We start from the raw sequence: 27,147 nt of genomic DNA on the forward strand, positions 1-27,147 counted from the left end.
TTTTTTTTTATGTTTGTTCCACGATATATATCTCCGTCGTTACTGGACCGATCTTGAAAATTTTTTTTGATTGAATGTATTGTATATGTATACAGTTGGTCCCATTTTTATCAAAACCCAGTTCTGATGATGGGATCCTGGAGAAATCGAGGGAACTCCTCAAATCTGAAAGGCATACATATGGTGATTTTTGTGTTTTTATAAGAACAGCATGCATTTACATACGAAATAGTGACATTTGGTGCAATGGAACTGCTGATGATGGTCAGAACGGAACTCCTCAAATCTGAACGGTACACTCCTAGTGACTTTGGTATTTTTATAAGAACAGCATGCACTTACGTCCAGAACAGTGACATTTAGTGCAGTGGAACTGCTGATGATGGTCAGAATGGAACTCCTCAAATCTGAACGGCACACTTTTAGTGACTTTGGTATTTTTATAAGAACAGCATGCACTTACGTCCAGAATAGTGACATTTGGTGCAGTGGAACTGCTGATGAAAAACAGAACGGAACTCCTCATATCTGAACGGCACACTTCTAGTGACTTAGGTATTTTTATAAGAACAGCATGCACTTACGTCCAGAACAGTGACATTTGGTGCAGTGGAACTGCTGATGAAGATCAGAATGGAACTCCTTAAATCTGAACGGCACACTTATAATGACTTTGGTATTTTTATAAGAACAGCTTGCATTTACGTTCAGAACAGTGAAATTTGGTGAAGTGGAACTTCTGATGATGATCAGGACGGAACTCCTCAAATCTGAACGGCACACTTTTTTATAAATTTTACAATACTTAGGGTTCTATATTCGGTTGTCAAAGCGGACCCCAGGCTCCAATGGGCCGTGGCAAATGCCAGGATGACGCAAGGAGGATGATAACTTAGGGTTCTATATCTGTAGTCAACTAAACTCTTACAATTTTGTCATCGTCTGTCGTCCCGAGGTCCGAGGCTATAATCCGTGGTGCTAGAAAACTGCAATTTGGCATGGACCTATTAATCAATCAAACAGACAAGATGTATAACAAAAAGTAGAACAAAAACTCTAGCTAGCTATTCTTAAACAAAATTGTAATTAGTTCGAGACGGTATAAATCACTTTGCGCCAAACATTTGCTTTTAATCAATTTGAAACACGTATTTGGTTTTTAGACGACTAAAATAAATAATAAACTGTAATAAGTTTCTGAGTAGGTACATAACAATGAAAGAAGGTACCTAAATGGAATTATTCAGTAGTAAATTTATGTAAGGTACAGCGGGGCAAATCTCGACTGGGGTACAATTATACCTGATCCATTTTTTCCATGTTTTATAATGTTTGCACCGGTTATGTATGGTAGGCGTGTTCAGTGGATACATGTCGAGATTTGCCCCGCTGTACCTACCTTACATTGTTTTCATACTCAAGTACCTGCCTATTAGTAGTTATAAGTAGTATAAATAAATAGGTACCGTGAATACGCAAATAAATAGCTGAGGTGTAGCGTGTAGGTAAGATTAACTTCAGAATTTTACAATAGCTTAAACGATCACGATTCCAATTAGATAAAATTGAAAATAAAATATTTTTAGATAGCATTAGGTATTTGTTAAACAACAGGCTACTTGCCTCCTAGTCAAATCAGCTTCTTTTTAAGAACTATCAAAACGAATTTGAACGACTTGCTAATATGGAATTTATATGAAAAAGAATTCAGTGACGTCATGGTCAACTCAGTTACTTTATACATATATTTCTACCTGACTTATTAAATAGAAATTGTATTTAAAAATAACTTCTGTCCATGTTTTTCTTATAATTATCTGATGCTTTATTTCGTGCACGGTATAATAGTACATTACGATACAAGTGCGTAAAAAAGGAAGTTCGAAACGAGTGGCGATAAATTAAAACACGACCGCAGGGAGTGTTTTAAATCGACACAAGTTACGAATTTCCTTTTTACACGTGTATCGTACGACGTTTTTCAGTACAGATGAGCCTCCGAAGTTTCGACCTGGCATATAATGAGCCACTTCTCGCACTAGTGCGTAAAAAAAACACCATCTGTACTGAAAAATATTTTTTTTTTCAATAATTCGTAACTCGTATCGATTTAAAACACTCCCTTCGGTCGTGTTTTAATTTATCGCCACTCGTTTCGAACTTCCTTTTTTACGCACTAGTATCGTAATGTACTATTATTTTAACTACAGTCAAGTTCCCTACTGTAAGAAAAGTGTTTCCTTTTACAGCAGTCGTCGCCGGGTTCACGATAGGCAACTTGACCCTACTTAAAATAAAATATTTTTTCTACTCCCGTACTGTTATTCGTGAGTTACATGGTCGTGCATAGAACTTTAAAACCCTACATAAAAGATGTCAGGACAAGTCTATCTAGTCTATACCCTGAAAACATTTAGTAGCAGTAGCACGATATAGCTGTTAAAGTTCAGTAAATACATTGCTACCAACTTAACAAACCAATTCGCAGAGTCGAGACTCCTTCGTTTTCTGCTGCGTTCATTGGCGACGCGTCGAATCGCATTGAAATGTATGAGAACTCGATTCAACTCGGCTCGATTCGTCTTAGTGGCCAGGCTTCAAAGAACCATACCATAGACAGTTTTATTTTCATGTTTGCACTCAAACTGCATATTCAAAATGGTAGGCGGTCCACTAGATAACTAAGATGACTGTAAGTAGGTATTTGTTGAATTTATAATTTTTTTCAAAATAAGTGCTTGGTCGTAGAAAAAGTATTGTATGCAACGGTGTTTAACTGAGTCAAAAAATGCTCTTGGCGTCTTTATTAACAATTTTCGGCTTCGCCTCAAATTGTTACCCACGCCACTCACCTTTTTTGACCTCTTTTAACCACCAGTTGCATAAAATACTATTATACCATGCACGAAATAAAGCATCAGATAATTATAAGAAAATCAGGGACAGAAGTATTTTTAACTCCAATTAAATTTTATAAATCAGATAGAAATATATAAAGTAAATCAGTTGATCTTGACGTCACTCAATTCGATTTCATATTAATTCCATATTAGCTAGTCGTTCAAAATCGTTTTGAGAGTTCTTAAAAAAACCGGCCAAGTGCGAGTCGGATCCGCCCACCGAGGGTTTCGTACAATTTTGCAATAGTTGAATCATACTTGACTAACTCCACAGACTTGACTAGATCAAGACTCAATTTCCCACATAACAATTAATATTAAATATACAATTTTATTTGCACAACATCCAAAGAAAATCAAGACTTCAATCGTTTATGACATATCGTACTCTCCTAACCCAACCTTAAAAATCTTAAAAAAGCGATGTAGGAAATGAGCGTTCAGAGATGGGTAGTGAGTAAATACTCAAGAGTAAATATCGAGTAAATACTCAGTATTTACTCAAAATACCCGTATTTACTCGTTTTTACTCAAATTGGTGGGTATAAACTATTTAGCGTGCTGAAATGGAAATACAAATTAGAAATATTGGTGTATTTTGTTATCGGCTACTAAGTTAAGTAATCAAATTTATATGAATTTTATTTTAAAGACGTGCTCTCCATACATGTAACTATTTTTCACAAAAATAAAATTCAGAGATTACCAGTGTGTTATACATCATCTGATAGGTCTTTAAAAATTAATTGAATGTTTCTAAAAAAGTTTTTTAATAATATGAACAGTTTTGGAATAAAACGATAATTAAGCCCGAAATAATGTTTATACCCTTATAACTTTCGAATTCGTTGTTGGAAAAATATCCAGAAACGGTCAAATTATTGCCCATATAATACAAAACACAAAACTAGTACTTTGAACGTCATCAGCTGAGCCATTTTTGAGTTTTCTTTAGAAAACCCTTAATAAAAGGTCGTAAGTGCCACATTAACAATCACTTCCGAACGTCATGCCGTTATCTAGAACATCAATTTTATTTAAGTCTCATACTTTTACTGTAAATACCTGCTTTTTTAAAACAAAACTGCTAACTAAACATTATCACTATTTTTTTCTTACAATGATTACCTACCTCTTTTTCGACAAACTAAGACTCCCATAAGCTTCTAATAATATAAATCTCATTTAAACATGTCCACACAGTTAAAATAAACACGACTAAGTACTTAAATCTCATTTTTTAAATTATTTTTAGGTAACAGTTTCTACTCACCAAAATGAGTAAATACGAGTATTTACTCGGTGCTTTGAGTAAATTACGGGTAAATACTCAGTATTTACTCACCCATACCCATCTCTAAGCGTTCATCGTACAGCGACATATATCGGCAACTTAAGTAAACTAATATGCTTAAAGTGTGGAAGATGTTTTTTATGGGATATTTTTTTTCTGTGCCCCGGTTTTAACCATTTTTAGTTTATTTGAAAGCCGCTATTTTCATTATTATTCTGTAGAAATTACAGGTAGGTACAATACACCCGCAAGGGTGGTTAAATTGAAAATGTAAATCTGAAAGGTTTTTTATAAATAAAATAAAAAAAGTTTTCAAGATACATGCACGATTTTATTTTTCCTGTAATATTTACTATAATAACCATGTTTGATAAAATTAATTCATGAATTTTAGTTGGTAAACTTCGGAGATAAGTGGGGTTGGCGGTATTTTTTTACATATTCCTTAAAAAAACATTTTTTTTACAACAAAAACAATATAAAAAAAGATTTGATATGTACAGTTTGAGCTCTTTCTAACGATATCCCACTTGACCTCACTTGACATTTACAGTTTGCCCCCCTTTCATTTTGGCCATTTTCTATACTTAATATTAATTTAAAAAAATACTTTCAATTTGTAGAGTTTAACAATGTTCATAACATAACTGTTCCAAATTTCATATCGATAGCATAATAAGTAGTTCTCAACATATTAAGTAATGTGACAGACGAACAGACAGATGGACAGAGCGGCACCATAAGGGTTCCTTTTGTACCTTTTTGGTACGGAACCCTAAAAAGAAGCTAATTTGACTAGGATGAAAGTACCCTATTGGTATGAATAATTTGTAATTAAAAACCATGTAATTTATACCTCTAGTGAATGCCATATAAAATTGTGTATTTAGGATTAGAACTTTAAAACCTTAATAGAATTGAATATCTTATCAAGACCTTATGTACGGAACCTTCGGTGGGCGAGTCCATGAGGCAACAGATTCAAAATGGTAACCTACAGGGTTCCGTAACCGCATCGTGTTGTTTTTTTTAGCCCCCGACGCAAAAACGACGGGGTATTATATTTAAGTTTGACGTGTCTGTCTGTCTGTCTGTCTGTTTGTGTGTGTGTCTGTCTGTGGCATCGTAGCTCCCGAACGGATGAACCGATTTAGATTTAGTTTTTTTTTAGAAGCTGAATTAGTCGGGAGTGTTCTTAGCCATGTTTCATGAAAATCGGTCTAGGTACATACGTCGCGGTCGGGGTTTTTTTTTCCAAAATTTAAATTTTGTGGTTGGGTTATTTTATGTGTGTATTAATTAATCTCCAATCCTGACTTTATTATAAATTAAACACATCTGCGTTTCGTTATCAGGAACAGAAATAACGAGCAAACTCATCGGCGTTAATCCGTATAGCCGTTAATGAAGCCCTTTAAGTAATCAGGTTTACCAATCAATGTTGAAGGTTAGCATGGTTACTAAAGCATGGAGTCTAAAATGTCGGGTGTAAACATTCACGCTTAGGTATTTGTACCGTATAAACTTTTGCAAATGACCCTTGACGTTAATTGAGTCGTATGCAAATTTAGTCGTAACGGTTCTTTGATGTGCAAACGATTGTTTTGAGAGGCGCGGGTTGCGTGTTGCGTGCGTCCCTCCCGCATCACTTTCAAGCTCACAACCGTAATTTCTTCACATCTCTTGTTAGAATAGATACGACGCTACAAAGCATCTTCTCATAAAGCGCCGCTAGTATATTACACTATGTATAGTATAACAACTCAACTTGCGCTAGTTCGGTACAATCTAATAATAGAAGGTTATTAACCAAGCGAAAATGGAAGTTAGGTACCCATCTAATAATTCATATAAAATATTATTCAAGTTGTTCTTCCTTACTACGATACTTACATGTTTTATGCTACGTTGGTAAGCAAATAAGCACGCTAACCGCCTGTTGATAAGCAGTCTCCGTAGCATATTGTCACCTGAAGCCCCCATTGCTCTTTGGCGAAAGAGCAATAGGCATCTAGGCAAAATTAACAAAAAATATGAAAGAGCATTAACCCTTAATTTGGCAGAGACTCTGGTGACATAAATTTTCCGATTTTTCTTAATATATTGAATAACAGGTGTTTTTAAAGCGTCCGAAAAATATTTAAAAAAATCTAGATTTATTAGTTTTGGAAAAAAATATGTCCGCCACAGCGGACTCTGCCAAATATTGGGATAAATTAATATGTCCGCTGAGGCGGACACTGCCAAACATACGGTCATTTAAAATAAACAAGTATTTCTTAACATATATTTATTTTAAAACTTAACAAATATAATAATTTTGTATGAAAATCAAACTGACACATATAGTCAAATATCATTATTTTAACTTTTTTCCGACTTTTTGGCCAGGTTGCACAGGCCGTGATCACGACAGACTGATGTGACAGTGATGTCCCAGCAAAATGTCGTCGAAGATGTAAACAACACAAAACTACCCGAAGTTAATTATATCAATGTTCGGGGCAGACAAACAAATTATAAATTTTGATCTACCCGGTTTTCTTTAATGTTTATTGCCCCTCGCGCGACATGTAACATTCACAATATCCGCGCACTACGTATACCTAAAAGTGCCAAAATTTTAACTGCTTGGTCCAGCACCACACGCTGTTGGATTAAATAAAAAATCTAAGCATAAAAGCAGGCCACCAAAACAAGAAAATCAAAATAATAAACAAAACAATATAATAATTTGTTACAACACGTGTCACCGCAACATTGGCATAGTCCGCCACGGCGGACAAATCGTATTTAGTATATATTTGGCACTGTCCGGTGCGGCGGACAACTTGTTTAGATGATGATTATGAGTATTAGAAATTGAGAAATAAATTGAAAACATAACCACTTGCAACTATTATGTAATATATTTTATTATTTATACAACAGAAATACCCTGTTCTTACAAAAACCAAAAGAAAAACGCATAAATATTTTGCTAAAAACAGTTGACTTCTGATGCGGTGCCATCTTGACGAGTAACTGTCAAACGAGTGTTGACAGTGGTCAAATAGTATTTTTATACAAAGCATGTATCATAAAAGAGTCTCTTTCCATATGTTAAATTAAATAAAATTCTACCTAAAAAGCGAAATAATTTTTTTTATCACCTGTCCGTCCCACCGGACTTTGCCAAATTAAGGGTTAAATAAACCACCTACCACCTACTTACAAGGTTAAATTTATTATTCTCCGCTACCTAGGTTGTCTGGAAGAGATCGCTCTTTAGCGATAAGACCGCCTCTTGTTTTACCTCTTAAGTTGTTGTTTATACTTACTATGTTGTTTCCTGCATTGAGGTGTGCAATAAAGAGTATTTGTAAACCACTTATTATTTGGAGCTCAACCGAAAGTGCCTAAACCATACGAAAAATTACACTAATTTGAGTTTTTTCTAACTAGTGCCTTATTCCTACTTCTTTACTTAAAAAGAGTACCGGATTGTCAGGTAAAATAATAAATAGTAGTTATTGAAAGTGGTAGCCGAGGCTGGTTTGTTGACCAAAAATAAGCCTCTGGTCTGGACTACGAAGTGAGAATTCTGCAGGTGACAAAAAATTCAACTAATGCCTAGATAATTAACTTCGGGTGGGTACTTGTTTGATTTGCCTAACTGTACTTAAGTACATACATACATATACATATAATCACGCCTGTATCCCATGAAGGAGTAGGCAGAGCACATGAACTACTAAGTTTCAGTGCCACTCTTGGCAAAAAGGGGTTGAAAGAAATCCAAATTGTGACATTGTTGCAGTGACAGGTTGCCAGCCTCCCGCCTACGCCACAATTTAAGTACAAAATGTCCCTAATTACCTATTAATAGGCGATAGATTTGTATAAAAAAATTAAAAACTGTGAAACTTTACTAGGTGAAAAAAAGCGTGAAAGTTTGTTTGCAAATCTCAAATATTAGCAGATAATACTGCTATCCCTTGATTCTGGTTCGTCTAATTCCGTTTTATCGGGTGATAAGGTAATGAATTGTTGACACTGATACGCTGCGCCTCCCAAAGCTCTGCGATATCGGGGAAATTGATAGCCTAATCCCGCCCGATTCGGTTCTTCATATAAAATTACTTTGATTTCCACGTCACTGATTATTCTAGACATAATTATTATGTGATAATCAAAGAAAGTGGTACGCAATTAGGATGACGTTCCAACTTATACTAAAATAAGTAGGTGACGGTCAAACAGGCGTATATTAGACTAGATAAGATTTCCTATTTCACTAATGAAACCTAAAAACTACTTCTAACAGTTATTAATGAAAGTATATAAAAATATTTACGTCTATAATACCGACAAGTTGCATAACACTAAGGTAATGTACGTATGAGAATAATAGATGCTATGGGAAATAAGAAAAAGTTACACTTAATTATATTATGTTTATGATATTGTTCATAGCGTTGAAATGTGCGCCAGCTAAATTCTAATTTTTCCAATTCATGATAAAGGTCTGTGCAAGATGTGCGTGACCACCACAACATACCGAGCTAGTTTACTCATACAGGCCGATTCATACGTACACCCGAAAATAAAATGATATTCGAAAGATGTCATTCAGGCACTGTGCCTGTCGCCCGCCGCCGCAAGGTTATGCTACGGGCAAGCACGAGCGAAAAAAATGTATGATATCCGAATGACATCCTTCAGAGATCCTAATGACATTAGTGTAAGTTAGAATGGCCTGTTAGTATGGTTTATAGCGTTATGAGCACCCAACCGCAGGGGAGCGATTTGGGTGAAAGATCCCAAATGTCCCCAAACCTCACGAAGGTTGTAATAGTGGAAGTTGGAAACTGAGTAATAATTAAGAGAACTTTTAATTTAGAAGGATTTTGTTATTATTGTGATGCTTTTAGCCTATGTTGATTTGTAAAGACAAAAATATACATTAGCATTAAAATAAATATAGTCTGTCAAGCCGTTTCCGTCACTAGAAAAAAAACGGCAAATAAAAAAAAGTAAGGGTACTTAATGTTAGTATGTAGGTAGTCCCATACAAAAATTGAATTTAAAAATCACGGATATATGTAATTATTAAGTAATTTATTCAGAGACTATATTATTAAATCCGCCATATTATTAGGTGTGTGTCTGTGTCGTCTAGATGGGCTACTGATGCGACAACCGTTAGTACTTAATTACTAACGGTTTCGTTGTAATAGAAATTTAATATCCCCGAAATTTACTCCGTCGCTGCAAACACGTTAATGAAATCAAACTCAAAATGAAACGCGACAGCCATTTTGTAATTTTGTATTTGTGTTGCGTTTAATTATTTTCCTAATTAGGAACAAATTGACTTATTTTCCTGTTAATACCGTTAATTTTCTTTTTGAGAAACGATGCTGTCTAATAGGTTATTTACTAAAAAGTGATAATTTATACAGTTTGTTTATAAATATGACAATTTAAAGGTTATGAACCAAGGACAAAAGTAAAACTATTTTAAAATAGAATAAAATAAACTAAATAGAACATGTCTTTAAATTCGGTTTTATTTTTTATCAATACTTATATAAATACCAAGGTTTTCTAATCTTATTTGCACAAGAATATGGCTGATTTATTTATATACAAATTAGGTAAATAGGTACATGTATTCGATATCAATAACGAAATTTTTTAACTTCAATTTTATGTAGGTAATTTCCTTTTTTATTTAGTTATAATATGTGTCCAACTACTGAGTATTAAAGCCCTTTCTTTTCGTCGCGTCGCACTGTGAAATTTTAAAAATAAGTAATGATTGTGCGACAAATTTTAGCCGATCATTGATTCGCAGACAACGATTTGCCGAATATCGTTTCGTAAAGTGATCGAATTGTCGATGTCACTTTTGTGCGGTTAACGTTGAGCAGACTCTTGGTTCGCATATGTACAGTTCAGTTCATTTCTATGTAAATTCTCAGAACTTTTATTTTCGGCAATTATAAATTTCATTAGGCAGAGTAATATTTTGTATAAGTAAGCAACGGTTAGTCAAATAACGTTTTACATTTACGTCGTTAAGTTATTTGGGAGAATGGTTGTCGGCGTACCGTAAATCGGCATATCATTAGGGCACCTTAGTCCTTTAAACTTACATTCAAAAGCCAGATATTATAAACCAAGGAAAAAGTAGACTTAGGTGTACCTATACTAAATGTTTAAATATTGCATTCTAAGTTACATTTAAAAATGGCAATTTCAACTTTCTAGCATTTTTAGTTTCGGCCCTGCGTTGATGAATGAGTCATCACCATCAGGCAGGAAACTTGCGTTTATGAAAGTGCGTGAAGTTTCAAAGGGGCCTTGGGATTTTAGTGTGATAATACGGGAATAAAACAAGTCGGTGGCCATTTTACGATTACATCCGATTCCATCCGTAGGAATAGAAGATGAAAGAAACCTAGTTCAATAAAATTAAGTCCTTAGTGTTCTTTGTACCTATATCTCGCACCTTTTTTGGTCTTCTCTATTTGGCCTAAAGGTGGACTGGTAGAGAATGTCATGTAGCATTAAGTCCGCCTTTTGTAACTGTATATATTTTTTACTGTGCAATAAAGTTGAAGTAAATGAATAAACCTGTCGATGGGCGTAGACGACGGAGCCGAGCAGCTTCCAGGTGCCGCCGCGCCGGTCCATGCGCACCATGCGCAGGATCTGGAAGAAGCGCAGCCCCCGCAGCGCCGACGCCGCGAACACCTGCCCCGACGAGCCCATGCCCAGCACCACCAGCGACGCCAGGATCGTCGTCACATCTGTCATCAACCAACTGGTGTTTAGCCGAAAACAGGCAATGGGTCACATCACATCGTACATTCAACCAATTGGAACCCTAGGCCACTCTACAACCATGTCAAAATGAAAAGCAGTAAGAGATTTCTTACAATCTGATTTTAACGTCACTATGACATAGTTCTACAGTGGCCTAGGGTTCCAATTGGTTGACTGTATACACCCTGTTTATTAATTTCTCTAAGAAACTAGCGTCTTAACTCTTACGGTTATCGAGTTATTAAAAATATAAAACTAATTACTGAGCACGTGTGTGACAGCCCTTACCACTTCCCAATGTTATTTGTTTTGACATGTGCCGTCAATCACTTGACACTAACTTGAATATTATTCTTAAGGGTCTCTCACACTAATTAATTCATTTATTATGTATGAAAACGATGAAATATAATAACCCAACGACATGTCGAATTTAACGGAAAACAAAAAAAACATGGTGTATATTGAAATGAGCATCTGAGAGAGACTATAGAGTAGAGAGGAAGTAAAAAACCGACTTAAGAGCGTGTCGGTCCACGCTGTGTAAGGATCCGTAGTTTCCCGTATTCTTTCAAAAACTGTTCAACCTATCAAGTTCAAAATAATTTTCCTAGAAAGTCTTTATAAAGTTCTACTTTTGTGATTTTTTTCATATTTTTTAAACTTATGGTTTAAAAGTTTGAGGGGGGGGACCGAAAATATTAACAATATCAGAAAATGATTGTAGTAAACCCCTATTCATTTTTAAATATATCCAAAAATATATCAATATTACACGCTATGAAAACGGAAATGCCATAAAGAAGTTTCGTGTCCGTAAAGTACAGAAGTCATTTGTTGGGCAATGCATTCATTTTTATAATAAGTTACCTGACACTGCTTTGAGATTACCCCTCCCAGCTCTTAAGAACTACTTAAAAAAATCATTGATGTTAAAGGCTTATTACAGAGTCGAGGACTATTTGACAGACAAACATGCATGGCCCGAACCAGAAACTACAAAAAACGAATAGCAATTTAAATAATTGTATTATGTATAGAGGACACAGTTCAGATAAGAAAGCACATCAAATATTTTATATTTTATGTTGTGTAGGTAAATTACATATTTAATGATATTGAGATTCATATTATCTTTTTCTTCTGTGACAATTTGATATGTTTTCTCTGAAGAAGAACGACGTATTATTAAGCAATAATATAATTTATTGAAATTAATTTCCATAGAGTACCTAGTCTGTTCATATTCTTTGATGAATACTTTTGCATGTTAAATTGTATCTTGTTATTTAATGCATGTTAGTTATAAGATGTAATGTTTTGAAAAGAAGTTGCCCGCCGAGTTTCTTGCCGGTCCCATAGTGGATACCCCCCTCCCAACTGAGGGGGGACTGAAATCTTCTCGAGGCTAAGGCGTAGGGTTAGAGCCGGCGTAGCTTTATTTGACGTTCATATGCGCATTGTAATATGCCTACTTGAAAAATAAATATTTCATTTTCATTTTCATTTTCGAAATAAAAATCTCTCCCCAATTTACGTGTGGGGGGGGGGGTACCCTAATAAAACATTTTCTTCCACTTTTTATTTTACCACTTTGTCGTCGTGATTGATATACCTATTGCTAACGGTCACTGATATTATCCGCGGACGGACGGACAGAATTGGCGAAACTATACGGGTTCCTAGTTGACTACGGAACCCATGTCTTCGTTTTACCTAATAAAAAGTACCTATAAGTCGTAGAAGTAAATTTAAGCAGTTCTCGAAAAGTTTGTAGAAAAATTTAAATTTGTTTTTATTATTCCTATTTGGTTACCAAGATTTTTTTAATGAATTGATATTTTAGTAAGTTTTATTTCGTCATTAAGGTTCTCTAGTATCTATATTTTCTTAATTATAACAATTATCCTGTATATATCTTACGAAAGTCGACTTATATTACTAAATGTTGGTAACAAAATAGGATCAATTAAAATTTGCTGACGTGGCTATGTACAAAGTATTCGGGAACTGCTCATTTGAGCCATACTATGATAAATACTATTGTAAACATTTAATAAATATTAATATTTGCTTACGCGACTATGAACAAGAAACTTACACCCACAACATGGAATGTAAGGGTAGGGTAGAGACCCTACCCTCTCCACGAACTTGGCACTGACGTGACACTGACATATTTAAGTATTTGATATGTTATCGTATCGTATCTTACTCAACGTTAGGCAGACTTCAGCGAATATGTCAGTTGCAAGCTTATATATATGTAGTAGCCGTTGTGGTAAATTACTACATGAACACTAGCCTCTACGTCTAGGCCCCAGTGTACATACCACCAACCACCAACATTGCTACACTGAAAAATAGATGTAGTAAATGAAGCACATTTACATCTGTTTTTTTGCACATTTCAGCAATCAGCCTTACATGTATTTATTATGTTGCTTACAAAACATGTCTGACACCCCGCGCCTCCACCATGTAAGAGAGACGGCCTATTGGTGAAGGGCATCCATACATTTAAACCACACTTTGACTCAATATCTTTTTTATTTTTTTCTGGAGCTAAATAACAAGCAACCATTCTCAATCGCTGCTTCTATCTGAAAGTACCTATAAAAACGGATACCGAAATTGCATGACAGTCATTGCATAATCATGCGCTAACCTGGTTGACCTGTCATTTTTTGGTCAAAACCAATGGTGTACAGTTTTTTGTATGTTTTGGACAACATTTTAGAAAGGGTAATGGGAGCAATCATAAGTTAAATATCAAGAAAATGCATAGGAAAATCGTAACGTAGTTGGGAAATTAGTGAAACTGAATCTATAGGGGGAAAGCAGATTGCGATCGATCTGAGTACAGCCGAGTTCATAAATATGTGTACAATAAGGTGAAAAAATGTACATATATTTATGAACTCGACTGTACATGAGTACCTAAACTACAATATTAAGTTGTTTATATCACGCAAATAGCATTTCAGTGCTTGCTTAGATTTTACTCCATTTTACTCGAAAGTACCAAAACGATCACTGGATTAATTACACATCATGCAGTATCTTTCAATCATAATCGTAAAAGTATTAATTAACCAAGATAAAATAATATTACACCAATATTTTATCATGGAAGGGCGTTTTCACCAGATTTAATGGTCCTGAATTCAAAGGAGAGGGGAGCTGCGTAGATATTATTATTCCGTTATTGTTATTAAAATTAGCATTTTCTTGTTTAGGGCCACGCTCGTTGTTGGTACGAAAAAACAGAGCCCTTTAAGGATAAATTTGTCACCGTCCATCCAACTGTCAAGACCCTTTTTCACAAAAGCAGGACTCGACGTCTGTATCCACTTCTTTAAAGTGTATTTTTATTAACACAGTTGTTATTGTTATACACGTAATAGTTACACTACTTGTGTGATTTGTAAAGCATTCAAGGGTTTGTTTAGAGCTCACTTCAAAGTGGCAATGAATGGTCTAAGAACTATTTACATTTAATGTACATACCTATGTGCATTAAATTATGATATTTTGACACGATGTAAATTTACGTACTTAATTAAAATAGGTCAATGTGCCACCGGCGCTGTTTTTGATTAAACAAAGTGTTTAGTGGCGTATTGCTATTTGTGAAACAAAAGGTCAAAACCCATTCCCCCGTTTCCGTTCATGCCTTTTGTTTGTGCCGTCTAACTTCAAACGAATGCCAAGATGCTCTGTGTACTCCGGTATCTATCTATTAGTGACTATCGTATGTTTTGCGTCAATGTTGTATATTCTAAAGGTATTCAAGGTGGAACTCGTAAGCGGATTACTGTGAGACTCTGCATACTGAAGACTAAATATTGTGACGTGAATTTAACGCATGTAATCAATAAAGCAACAGAATCTTCCCGGTTTGAGACAGCACAAGATACGTGTAGATAGGCAATGAACTACTCTGTAGATATAGGTAATGGCAGTTTTATGAACTTGCGAGTTTTACCTGTTCTACGCGACGCAATGTTTGGTCCGTAAAATTGATTGTCAGGGCTGTCTGTTTTCTTTTCAGAGTATATTTCGGACGTTACCTGCGGTTCTTATAACAAGTCTCCGCGATTTTTCAAATCGATTGGCTGACGAGATACGTTTCGAATCGAAAAAGATTGATCAGTAGCAATATATCAACGAGTGATAACAGTTCTGGTTGCGTGAGGGAACGGTAGTAGAGGAAATACGAGTGAAGCTATTTATGAGATTGATGCAAGTTTTATAAAACTAATTTGTCTGAAATATGACTTCGATTTTGGGGCTTTATTAGGAGATTTTGTTAGTATTATTTTTCAGTTGTTACATAATATCCGAATTTAATTCAAAAAGTCAATTTAGCTTTTTAAGTTAGTTCTCATACTTCTTATACAACCTTAATTTACTTTTAAGTACATAATTCAATTTTTAAGGGCACCGCTGAGATATAGCCGTAGTGCTACGTAGCAGCCGATGACATGGGTTTCCCGATATGTAGCGAAAATGTTTCTTAGAGGCAACAACATGAACGTGAAGTTGCAATTTGAAAATTCGAAAGTTTCTTAAAACCAACATACCTACTCACAATACCATACCTACCAGTTTGGTGAAAATTTTGCTTAAGTTTCAGACTTTCATCTGTTTTTATATATTAGTTGTAAGATACACAGCTTACTATTCTGGATATGGCCTAACAGTGGCCTATCGACAAAAATCGACATTTTATATATTATATACATTGACAAAAATCAAGTCAATCCAAACTTATACTTGGAAGAAAAAATTACGTAGTATATGCGTTGACAGCAATAAGTAATGTTGACATACCTAAATTATCTAATACTGTAAGTTCGACTCAGACTCAACTTATAACAACCCTTTGACGAGGGTCGAAACAGGGCGGCAGTGGGAAATTATAAGGTACAAAGTTGGCTTTTAAACATGCTAATTGAAATAAATCATTATTACCACTTTATTGAGAGCTTAGTATTCTGAATGCGAATCAGCGCTCAGAAAAAAAAAGTCTGGGTCGCTGTGAATCACCGCGGCGGCCACGGACACTATCCGATAATTATTTTAACATTGATTGCCTATGTATCCCAAACAACAGTAAAAGCTACGTTTACTTATTCAAAAGTTAGTATTGTTAGTTAGTAAAAGTTGCTTTGCTTTTGGGTATATAGATAATTCTCACATGTTCTATTCTAATGGCTGCCTTCATCCGAAGAGTAAATTAAACAGTACATTTTAACTACATGATAAGATAACGTTATTTTGGATTGATCCTATTTTGGTGTGCGTGTGAATTGAGTGAGCACCTTCCGAAAATTAAAAAAAATATGCTGATCATTTAATAAAAGTTCTAAAACAATTGTAAAACGAATCTCTGAATTTGTAAAAAGATAAATCAAAAGATACAGTCATTAACATGTGCTCACTCAGTTCTCACAAACTACCAACGAAAACAGTGAATGTATTCATTTAACATATAATATTTATATACTAACATTTAGTAAAAAATATGCCAACGTACCTCTATAAATTTTAGATCACCTAGTGACGTATTTAATTTTTTACAAATAGTTTCTTATGCTCACTCAATCCTCACACTTTTGAAAAGCCGAATTTTGATGAAAAACATAAGATTTAGACCGCTATTATATGTGTATAGTTTAGTAAAAGTGAAATGGGAATTTGTAAAATACAAAACGAATCACTAACGTGTCAGGTTTTTTTATAATAAATTTTTGTAAGTGCTCACTCAGTCCACACGTTTTGAGAAAGTTAAAAATTTATTTATTTATTTATTTATTTAATCAAAAAAGTAACACAGCATTACAGTTTACACTAAGGCACTGTGAAACTACAAAATACAAAACAAGACATAAACGATAAATATTACAAAAAAGAATACAAATTAAACATTAGGTTTGGGCGACGACGTAACAGCGTGGCTCCGTTGCGTCGTCTGACTCGGTGTAGGATTCGGCAGGTTGCCCCGGAACCGCCGAAATACCACACCCTTCGGCCAGAAGTCTGCGCACGCGATGGTGTCCTGCAGCGTGCGCGGCACGCGCACAACAAATGAAGTGAAGTGCACGTAGTGGCGCGACTGCAGCTGTTGCACCCTCAGCGTATAGCCAGTCTTCCGGCGAACGTACTCCACCACCTCATCAGCCCCTGCGGAGTAATGCAAGCGCGACACGTAGAGCGCTTTACTCGGTGTAGCAACTCGCAGACCAGAAGTAATCGGCTCCGCGGTACCACACAGAGTCTTACGAGGCGCCCTACGCATGTAAAATGTAAATATCTTAAGATTTGTAGCACCCCCGACACTCGAAAGTACTTCAACATTTAGTAAAAATTTTTACTAAATATCCACCATCTAATATTTTATATTAGTTGTCTGGTTTTAAAGATATTCAGACATAACTTTTCTCATACAAATGTATCATGTAGGGTGACCACACTATGTCGGCTCCTGATTTTCCCCGCCTTCCCATTGTCATATTGAGATTGGGGAGTTTCGTTCAATTTTGATAATAGTTTATATTAAACTAATACCATATTTCTCCATCTGCAAACTGTTTTTAGGTTATGTTCTTGGCCTAGTGATGATGTGTATTGTGTCATTTTTATCGGGTGTCCCTCTACATTCCTAACAACGTTTGTTCTATTATCACTTGGCCTAACCGTTTTGGCCTAATGGGCATGTAACCTAATAATCAATAAGCATAACATCGTACTTGGCATAGTGTAATGGATGGCGTAATCTTTATTTGTCGTATTTATTATTACTATATTATTTAAAAGGCCTTATTTTATTTGCGATAAAATTTATAATCATAAAAACTTTTGATCTATACTATTATTCTATAACTCTTTTCGCCTCATATGTATTAGCCTAATATATAATGCGCGTAATCATGATTGGCCACATATTAATTGTGGTCAGGCTCTATAATGTGTGGCATAACTAACTAATCTAAATTTGTGTGCTGAATTGTTGCCTAACCAGTATACTACTTGTTGGAACTGTGACCATTAAAGAAACAACTTGTTGCAACAAAAGTGGGTTAGGTTAGGTTAGAACTGCGATAGCCACAAAAACGACTTGTTGGTAGAAAATTGGGTTAGGTTAGGTTAGAACTGTGACCATTAAAGAAACAAATTGTTGCAACAAAACTAACAAAAGTGGATTAGGTTAGGTTAGAACTGCGACAACCACAAAATCGACTGGTTGGCACAAAATTGGGTTAAGTTAGAACTGTGACCATTAAAGAAACGACTTGTTGTCAGAACAGTGGGTTAGATTAGGTTAGAATTGTGACCATTAAAGAAACAACTTGTTGCAAGAAAAGTGGGTTAAATTATAGTAGCAACAAAAATATTAGGACACATAATATTAGCTGAAATCGCTATAGGAGTAATAGTTAGTAGGCCATACAATGCATTAGGGAGAAAAAGGATTATGACAATGAATTATTATGAAAAACTGTATTAGTATAACTAATGAGTATGCCAATTAACATTAGAGCACAACATTTTAGGACATAAAAATTTCATCCAAAACTTAATAGGGCAACCACAATTAGGGCATATCATCGTTAGGCGAACTTATCATTATACCAAAGAGTTTTAGGCGAAACAAAAATAGAAGAAAAAACTTTAGGAATATAGATATACATCCATTTTTATCGACGTCAGGATAGTAAACATACCGACATTTATGCATTAAAAAGGACATGAATGATAATTGGTAAGAAACAACGAATATAATACTTCACTAGTAAGAAACCAGAAATCAGGAGCCGACATAGTGTGGTCACCCTACATGATACATTTGTATGAGAAAAGTTATGTCTGAATATCTTTAAAACCAGACAACGAATATAAAATATTAGATGGTGGATATTTAGTAAAAATTTTTACTAAATGTTGAAGTACTTTCGAGTAGTGAAGGCATGGAAAGATTTGCGAAGTCCGGCGTGGCTTCCGTAGCTCAATTGGTAAGAGCATTGCACGGATTGCAAAAATGGTGCGGGTTCAAGTCCCGCCGGAAGCGTAAATTTTTCCATTTTTTCCTTTAATATAAAAAAAAATACTTTCGAGTGTCTGGGGTGCTACAAATCTTAAGATATTTACATTGTTAACTTTCTCAAAACGTGTGGACTGAGTGAGCACTTACAAAAATGTATTATAAAAAAACCTGACACGTTAGTGGTTCGTTTTGTATTTTACAAATTCCCATTTCACTTTTACTAAACTATACACATATAATAGCGGTCTAAATCTTATGTTTTTCATCAAAATTCGGCTTTTCAAAAGTGTGAGGATTGAGTGAGCATAAGAAACTATTTGTAAAAAATTAAATACGTCACTAGGTGATCTAAAATTTATAGAGGTACGTTGGCTTATTTTTTACTAAATGTTAGTATATAAATATTATATGTTAAATGAATACATTCACTGTTTTCGTCGGTAGTTTGTGAGAACTGAGTGAGCACATGTTAATGACTGTACGTATCTTTTGATTTATCTTTTTACAAATTCAGAGATTCGTTTTACATTATAGAGCCTGACCACAATTAATATGTGGCCAATCATGATTACGCGCATTATATATTAGGCTAATACATATGAGGCGAAAAGAGTTATAGAATAATAGTATAGATCAAAAGTTTTTATGATTATAAATTTTATCGCAAATAAAATAAGGCCTTTTAAATAATATAGTAATAATAAATACGACAAATAAAGATTACGCCATCCATTACACTATGCCAAGTACGATGTTATGCTTATTGATTATTAGGTTACATGCCCATTAGGCCAAAACGGTTAGGCCAAGTGATAATAGAACAAACGTTGTTAGGAATGTAGAGGGACACCCGATAAAAATGACACAATACACATCATCACTAGGCCAAGAACATAACCTAAAAACAGTTTGCAGATGGAGAAATATGGTATTAGTTTAATATAAACTATTATCAAAATTGAACGAAACTCCCCAATCTCAATATGACAATGGGAAGGCGGGGAAAATCAGGAGCCGACATAGTGTGGTCACCCTACATGATACATTTGTATGAGAAAAGTTATGTCTGAATATCTTTAAAACCAGACAACGAATATAAAATATTAGATGGTGGATATTTAGTAAAAATTTTTACTAAATGTTGAAGTACTTTCGAGTAGTGAAGGCATGGAAAGATTTGCGAAGTCCGGCGTGGCTTCCGTAGCTCAATTGGTAAGAGCATTGCACGGATTGCAAAAATGGTGCGGGTTCAAGTCCCGCCGGAAGCGTAAATTTTTCCATTTTTTCCTTTAATATAAAAAAAAATACTTTCGAGTGTCTGGGGTGCTACAAATCTTAAGATATTTACATTGTTAACTTTCTCAAAACGTGTGGACTGAGTGAGCACTTACAAAAATGTATTATAAAAAAACCTGACACGTTAGTGGTTCGTTTTGTATTTTACAAATTCCCATTTCACTTTTACTAAACTATACACATATAATAGCGGTCTAAATTAAATCTTATGTTTTTCATCAAAATTCGGCTTTTCAAAAGTGTGAGGATTGAGTGAGCATAAGAAACTATTTGTAAAAAATTAAATACGTCACTAGGTGATCTAAAATTTATAGAGGTACGTTGGCTTATTTTTTACTAAATGTTAGTATATAAATATTATATGTTAAATGAATACATTCACTGTTTTCGTCGGTAGTTTGTGAGAACTGAGTGAGCACATGTTAATGACTGTACGTATCTTTTGATTTATCTTTTTACAAATTCAGAGATTCGTTTTACAATTGTTATAGAACTTTTACTAAATGATCAGCATATTTTTTTTTATTTTCGGAAGGTGCTCACTCAATCCACACGCACACCTTATTTTGGTATCACCATTATCATCATATTGAACTTGGGTCTAATTTCACATTTAAGTTTTTGATAGCATTTCTTTTTAGTTAACTAGGTACGGGTACTCAACTACTCAACCCTTACTTTTAGAATTGTTGAGTATTGTGTAGCCAGAAGTCCTAAACTGTTTGTCAGTCAGAGTAGGTACAGGATGTGAATCACTAATTTCAGTACCTACAGTATAATTTTTTGTCTGCGAGGATATTGCATCTGTACAGTGTAGTTGCTGTTAGTATGGCATAGCTGTAGTTATATAATTATGTAGATAGCGTCCGATCAAGAGCCCAGGCCCGCCAGACCTTCCTCAAATTCTCAAGGATGAAACTTTGGGACAATGTAGAGTTCACATCGGCGTTTAATGTGTGCATATTTTCTAGTTCGGCCCATCGGCCAATTTTTTGCTATCAAGTGATGAAGGTGAAAAAAAAAAGTGCTTACTTTCCTTAAATTCTCAAGGCTGATTTTTATATATGTGTTAGAGCACGTTGTTAGAAATTGATTATCATCAATGCCAGACCGTTTTCGCCGGCCATAACTTTTACCAGACGCGACAAAGTTGGCAAAAAACGACTCTAACTTACCTCATTTTCTCAAGCCTGATTTTGATATATGATACGCAGGGACCTATAACTAGACCGTTTGTAAGCAGCCAGACCAATCGGATGGACCCAACCATCCGCCAGACCGACTTAAAGTTTCGATATGAGCATTAGTAGAATTGAAATATTCCGGGTCTATAAAAGCTAAAAACTTGAATTTTCTACATTAAGCTACGTGTATATTGTATACTTGACGTAATAAGCGACTTTCAAAAATTTTACTTCTAAGGAAATAAAAAAAATGAAAGTTTATATGTGGTGCAAGATTAATTTTAAGCTATGAATTTTATTTACACTGCGTAAGTACATGTGTATTTTATTATAAATATAACTTTTACCAGACGCGACAAAGTTGGCAAAAAACGACTCTAACTTACCTCATTTTCTCAAGCCTGATTTTGATATATGATACGCAGTGACCTGTAACTAGGCCGTTTGTAAGCAGCCAGACCAATCGGATGGACCCAACCATCCGCCAGACCGACTTAAAGTTTCGATATGAGCATTAGTAGAATTGAAATATTCCGGGTCTATAAAAGCTAAAAACTTGAATTTTCTACATTAAGCTACGTGTATATTGTATACTTGACGTAATAAGCGACTTTCAAAAATTTTACTTCCAGGAAATAAAAAAATGATAGTTTATATGTGGTGCAAAATTAATTTTAAGCTATGAATTTTATTTACACTGCGTAAGTACATGTGTATTTTATAATAAATATAACTTTTACCAGACGCGACAAAGTTGGCAAAAACCGACTCTAACTTAGCTCATTTTCTCAAGCCTGATTTTGGTATATGATACGCAGGGACCTGTAACCAGACCGTTTGTAAGCAGTAGTATATCAAAATCAGGCTTGAGAAAATGAGGTAAGTTAGAGTCGTTTTTTGCCAACTTTGTCGCGTCTGGTAAAAGTTATATTTATAATAAAATACACATGTACTTACGCAGTGTAAATAAAATTCATAGCTTAAAATTAATCTTGCACCACATATAAACTTTCATTTTTTTATTTCTTTAGAAGTAAAATTTTTGAAAGTCGCTTATTACGTCAAGTATACAATATACACGTAGCTTAATGTAGAAAATTCAAGTTTTTAGCTTTTATAGACCCGGAATATTTCAATTCTACTAATGCTCATATCGAAACTTTAAGTCAGTCTGGCGGATGGTTGGGTCCATCCGATTGGTCTGGCTGCTTACAAATGGTCTAGTTACAGGTCCCTGCGTATCATATATCAAAATCAGGCTTGAGAAAATGAGGTAAGTTAGAGTCGTTTTTTGCCAACTTTGTCGCGTCTGGTAAAAGTTATATTTATAATAAAATACACATGTAGGTACTTACGCAGTTTAAATAAAATTCATAGCTTAAAATTAATCTTGCACCACATATAAACTTTCATTTTTTTATTTCCTTAGAAGTAAAATTTTTGAAAGTCGCTTATTACGTATACACGTAGCTTAATGTAGAAAATTCAAGTTTTTAGCTTTTATAGACCCGGAATATTTCAATTCTACTAATGCTCATATCGAAACTTTAAGTCGGTCTGGCGGATGGTTGGGTCCATCTGATTGGTCTGGCTGCTTACAAACGGTCTAGTTATAGGTCCCTGCGTATCATATATCAAAATCAGGCTTGAGAAAATGAGGTAAGTTAGAGTCGTTTTTTGCCAACTTTGTCGCGTCTGGTAAAAGTTATGGCCGGCGGAAACGGTCTGGCATTGATGATAACCAATTTCTAACAACGTGCTCTAACACATATATAAAAATCAGCCTTGAGAATTTAAGGAAAGTAAGCACTTTTTTTTTTCACCTTCATCACTTGATAGCAAAAAATTGGCCGATGGGCCGAACTCGAAAATATGCACACATTAACCGCCGATATGAACTCTACATTGTCCCAAAGTTTCATCCTTGAGAATTTGAGGAAGGTCTGGCGGGCCTGGGCTCTGGGTCTAGTACAGTAAATATATATATGAAGGATGTTACACGCTTCAAATTAAATACCTGTCCCAACAAGGATAACGTGGACCAACTTAATCATTATGTTTGGCCAGGTTTTATTTCCCAAGTGGGCTGTAGGCTGTAGGCAGCCAACTGTTTCATTCTCGGGTCAGACAAAAGTAAGTAAGAACTGATAATAATAGAGAATAAGATGGATGGCCTTGTTCATCACGCCAACAACGAACTATTTCGATTCGATGAGTTATGGGTATAGAACCAATAAGAGAATAAAGTGCCCACAAATGCACGTCGTAACAACCGATGGTGTGTCCACAGCCTTATCAAGAAAATCTCATTAAACGATTTCCGTTATTGATTCGACACCCCTGTCCGATTGTTACCACCGGCATTTATGACGGATCGTCATCATGCATACCTGTAGACCTAAATAATACCTATTGTGCTCGTTAAATTATATCTCGACATTAACTCAAATATTGATTTGCAAATTACGCTCGTCGCGGTGTAGGAGAGGTTATTAACACCAAGTGTCATTCTCACTACAATCTACCCGTTCAAACAGACGCTTTTGATATAGGTATCTATACATCTAGTGGAAAACGTGATATTTGATATCGTTTATTAGGTCAAGTATACACGCAAACACAATTACGTGCGCTATTACTATTAATAACGCTTCACATATTTCAAGCCCTTTGAACTTTGCGTTTTACCAATCAAGTATAAAAACAAAAGCGCCACCGCCGTGAACATTCTCTGACTTTGTTTTACTATTAAATTATCTACATGAGAGAATACGACTTGAATATTTTTTTCTCAAACATGCAATGAAATATTGTCTTTACGTTCCTTAAAATGGGCTGGGAAGTATCGCTTTTTGGGCGCAACAACTCGAGAGGACTGTAAAGGGATTTCATATTATTTTTCAGGCCTAGGCCTGCAAAGTAACTTTTTTTTTTATAAAATATTGTCCTTTAGAGCATTTTTTTTTATTTCATTGTATGTTTGAGAAAAGCATTATACATGCCTCGGCGTGAAAACGGATTCCCGGCCTCGTATCCCTATCGTATATACCCACTTGGCCGGAAATCCTCATTTTCCCGGCCTCTGATGTAATGTACTATTGTTACCAATTTTTTCATTCTGATGTTAATGTTTAATGTAGGTACATACTTGCCAAGTTCAAACAGCTTTTTAAGTAAAAAGTTGTAAATGATAGTCTAGTTTAGGTATACATTTTTTGACCAATATCAAGAAGGGAAGGAATTATCGGTTATACATACATCAAGATTACAAAAATGTATTGAATAAGTCTTTTAAACTATTAGGGTACTGCTCTAATTAGGTAATATACTCGTAGGTAATAGGTATACCCCGTAGGGCTGAGGGGTTCATAAAGTTACCATGCATTTTTGCTAATATATGTATTATGAACAATTTGACCCAATGCATTATATACCTACTAGGACATATCCATTAATTATACAGTGTGTTACCGCCATGCTGGCATTTATTAAAACCGATAATAATATGATTCATTAGCAGTCGTTTGCGTAAATCAGCAAATCATTGTTATTTAAATTAACTGCAAAATTATTTTTCCGAAATCAGCACATTCAATCGGTATCGGTACAATCAGTACTACGTTCACTGCGTAATTATCATTACTAACATCGCTAATACTTATGAGCTGGCATTGCTCTTACCTACGTGACAAGTGAGTGTGCTGTACATAATGTACTATATTAAAATCCCGCTCAGCCATTATTATCCGATATTCCGTTCCTTATAGGAGCGAATAAAATATTCAATGACGCCCCTGCGAAGATTACAACCCAGGACCTCGGCATCGGTAGTAGGTACAGGAATCCATTGGGCCACGAACTTTGCATTGCAGTTACGAATTTATAGAGGTCCGAAGTGCGCGAACCTTACGTAACTTAATAAGGTAAAGCCCCTCATCCATTGGTAACGTGGTTTCCTCTAGCTAGTCCAGAATAAACAATGTAATTTTCTGTGTAGAAATTTAAATAATCGTAGGGGGTGTTTAAATAATTGGAATGAAGTTGTTTGCACGTTGGTCGTCGTGTGGAGTTGGAGAGTGTCGTGCGGTAATGTTTGCCGGCACCAAGGCTGGCCCGCGCGGCCGGGTCCCCCGAGAGCGCCGCGGCCGCACGAACTAGCGCCAGGGGAGACCGCCCGAAAATGTGAAGGTCGCGGCAGATTGCTCGCACCTGAAATAGGGTCACTTTGCCACGGTTTATAGACGGGACGTGACTTTTACTTGGAAATGTTGAGGATGTCTATATACCTATTTAGGTACTACAATATTTTTATGAACTCTGCTTTATGATATTTGTTTGCATGCCGGCCCAATTTCTCCACGAGTTTGTTATTTTCCTGTTTGTGGAAAGTTGAGTATAGATCCTAAACATCTCTATGAATTCGACTTCTGCGAATGCCTTTTCAGTACAGAAAATTAAATTGAGGAAAAATGTTTCTCTAAAAATGCTGTTTCCTTTGATGCCGCAAGCAAAGTAATGACATCTGCTACGTTAGACAATACCATTTCATTATTGGAGAATACTGCCAATATTGGGCTTTTTAAATAAATTGCAATTAAAATATAATGATTTGGATCTGATCAGGTGTCATCAAATCATAATATCAAGTTATTATGCAACCGATAAACAAATGTAATGTAAATGTATAATTCCGATTAACCTTTGAAATTGAAAGTGATAAAGTCGTATTTCAAAAATATTATTAAGATAGTGATGTTATAGAATTTCAGCTTATTATATTTATAATTTATAATTTTAGGTCTCGTAAAGTCTAACCAGTTTTTTATTTGATTGAAAAATGTCAGTTAAAATTAGTTCTTCACGTTTTATCTAGTGAGAATGCTTTTTTTTTTGGAGCATTTCGGAAGACTAAAAATATATAATCTTCATAGGAGCCTGGGGTAAGCTTTAACAACTAATCCCAAGATTTGACGTAGGCACTAGTTTTGAGAAAGCGACTGCCTTCTGACCTTGCAACCCGAAGGGTAACTAGGCTTTAAGTATTGGAATTAGTCCGGTTTCTTCACGATGTTTTCCTTCACCGAAAAGCGACTTACAAAATATCAAATTACATTTTGCACATACGTTTCGAAAAACTCATTGGTACGAGCCGGGGTTCGAACCCGCAACCTCCGGATCGAAAGTTGCACGCTCTTACTGCTAGGACACCAGTGCTTCCGACACGTGGTGCCTTCATTAGCACTATTATAGTAATTGAACTGTTTCGTAAATATGAACGTCCAAATAAATTTTTTAACAATCCTTTAAAGCTTTTCCTATGACCGAAGAAAAGCAAATAGTTACCTAGCTAAAAATACATATATAATATCTTAGCTACTTTTACACTACACACTATAGTATAGAAATTAGATTAATGAGATTCACACTCACCTATTATGCAGAAAGGCCGCCTCAAGAACTTGAGGCGTCCCATTGAACCCTGGTACCGGGACCGACATCCTGACGACCATAACCTAAACAAAAATGGAACGTTAAATTTTACCAACTCTGAACAAAATGAAAGTGGGTGGGCATTATTCGCTAATACCTCTACTGCGAGTAACAATTTTG

At 35.2% G+C, this 27,147-nt stretch overlaps 1 protein-coding gene and 1 long non-coding RNA gene across 10 annotated transcripts in view; both read right to left on the reverse strand.

The window, feature by feature from the left end:
- Positions 1-27,147, reverse strand: part of LOC125225106 — a 350,675-nt gene that overhangs the window by 77,015 nt on the left and 246,513 nt on the right. The window lies entirely within an intron of this gene.
- Positions 1-27,147, reverse strand: part of LOC125225099 (potassium voltage-gated channel subfamily KQT member 4) — a 102,314-nt gene that overhangs the window by 62,527 nt on the left and 12,640 nt on the right. For all 9 annotated transcript variants that reach the window (XM_048128653.1, XM_048128649.1, XM_048128648.1 and 6 more), the window contains 2 exons: positions 26,968-27,050; positions 10,816-10,991 (listed from right to left, as the gene is read on the reverse strand). In XM_048128653.1, the coding sequence (XP_047984610.1) occupies positions 10,816-10,991; positions 26,968-27,050 (259 nt within the window). The remainder of the gene's footprint in view (positions 1-10,815; positions 10,992-26,967; positions 27,051-27,147) is intronic.

Source organism: Leguminivora glycinivorella, chromosome 4, assembly GCF_023078275.1.
Source record: "Leguminivora glycinivorella isolate SPB_JAAS2020 chromosome 4, LegGlyc_1.1, whole genome shotgun sequence".
NCBI classification, from domain to species: domain Eukaryota; kingdom Metazoa; phylum Arthropoda; class Insecta; order Lepidoptera; family Tortricidae; genus Leguminivora; species Leguminivora glycinivorella.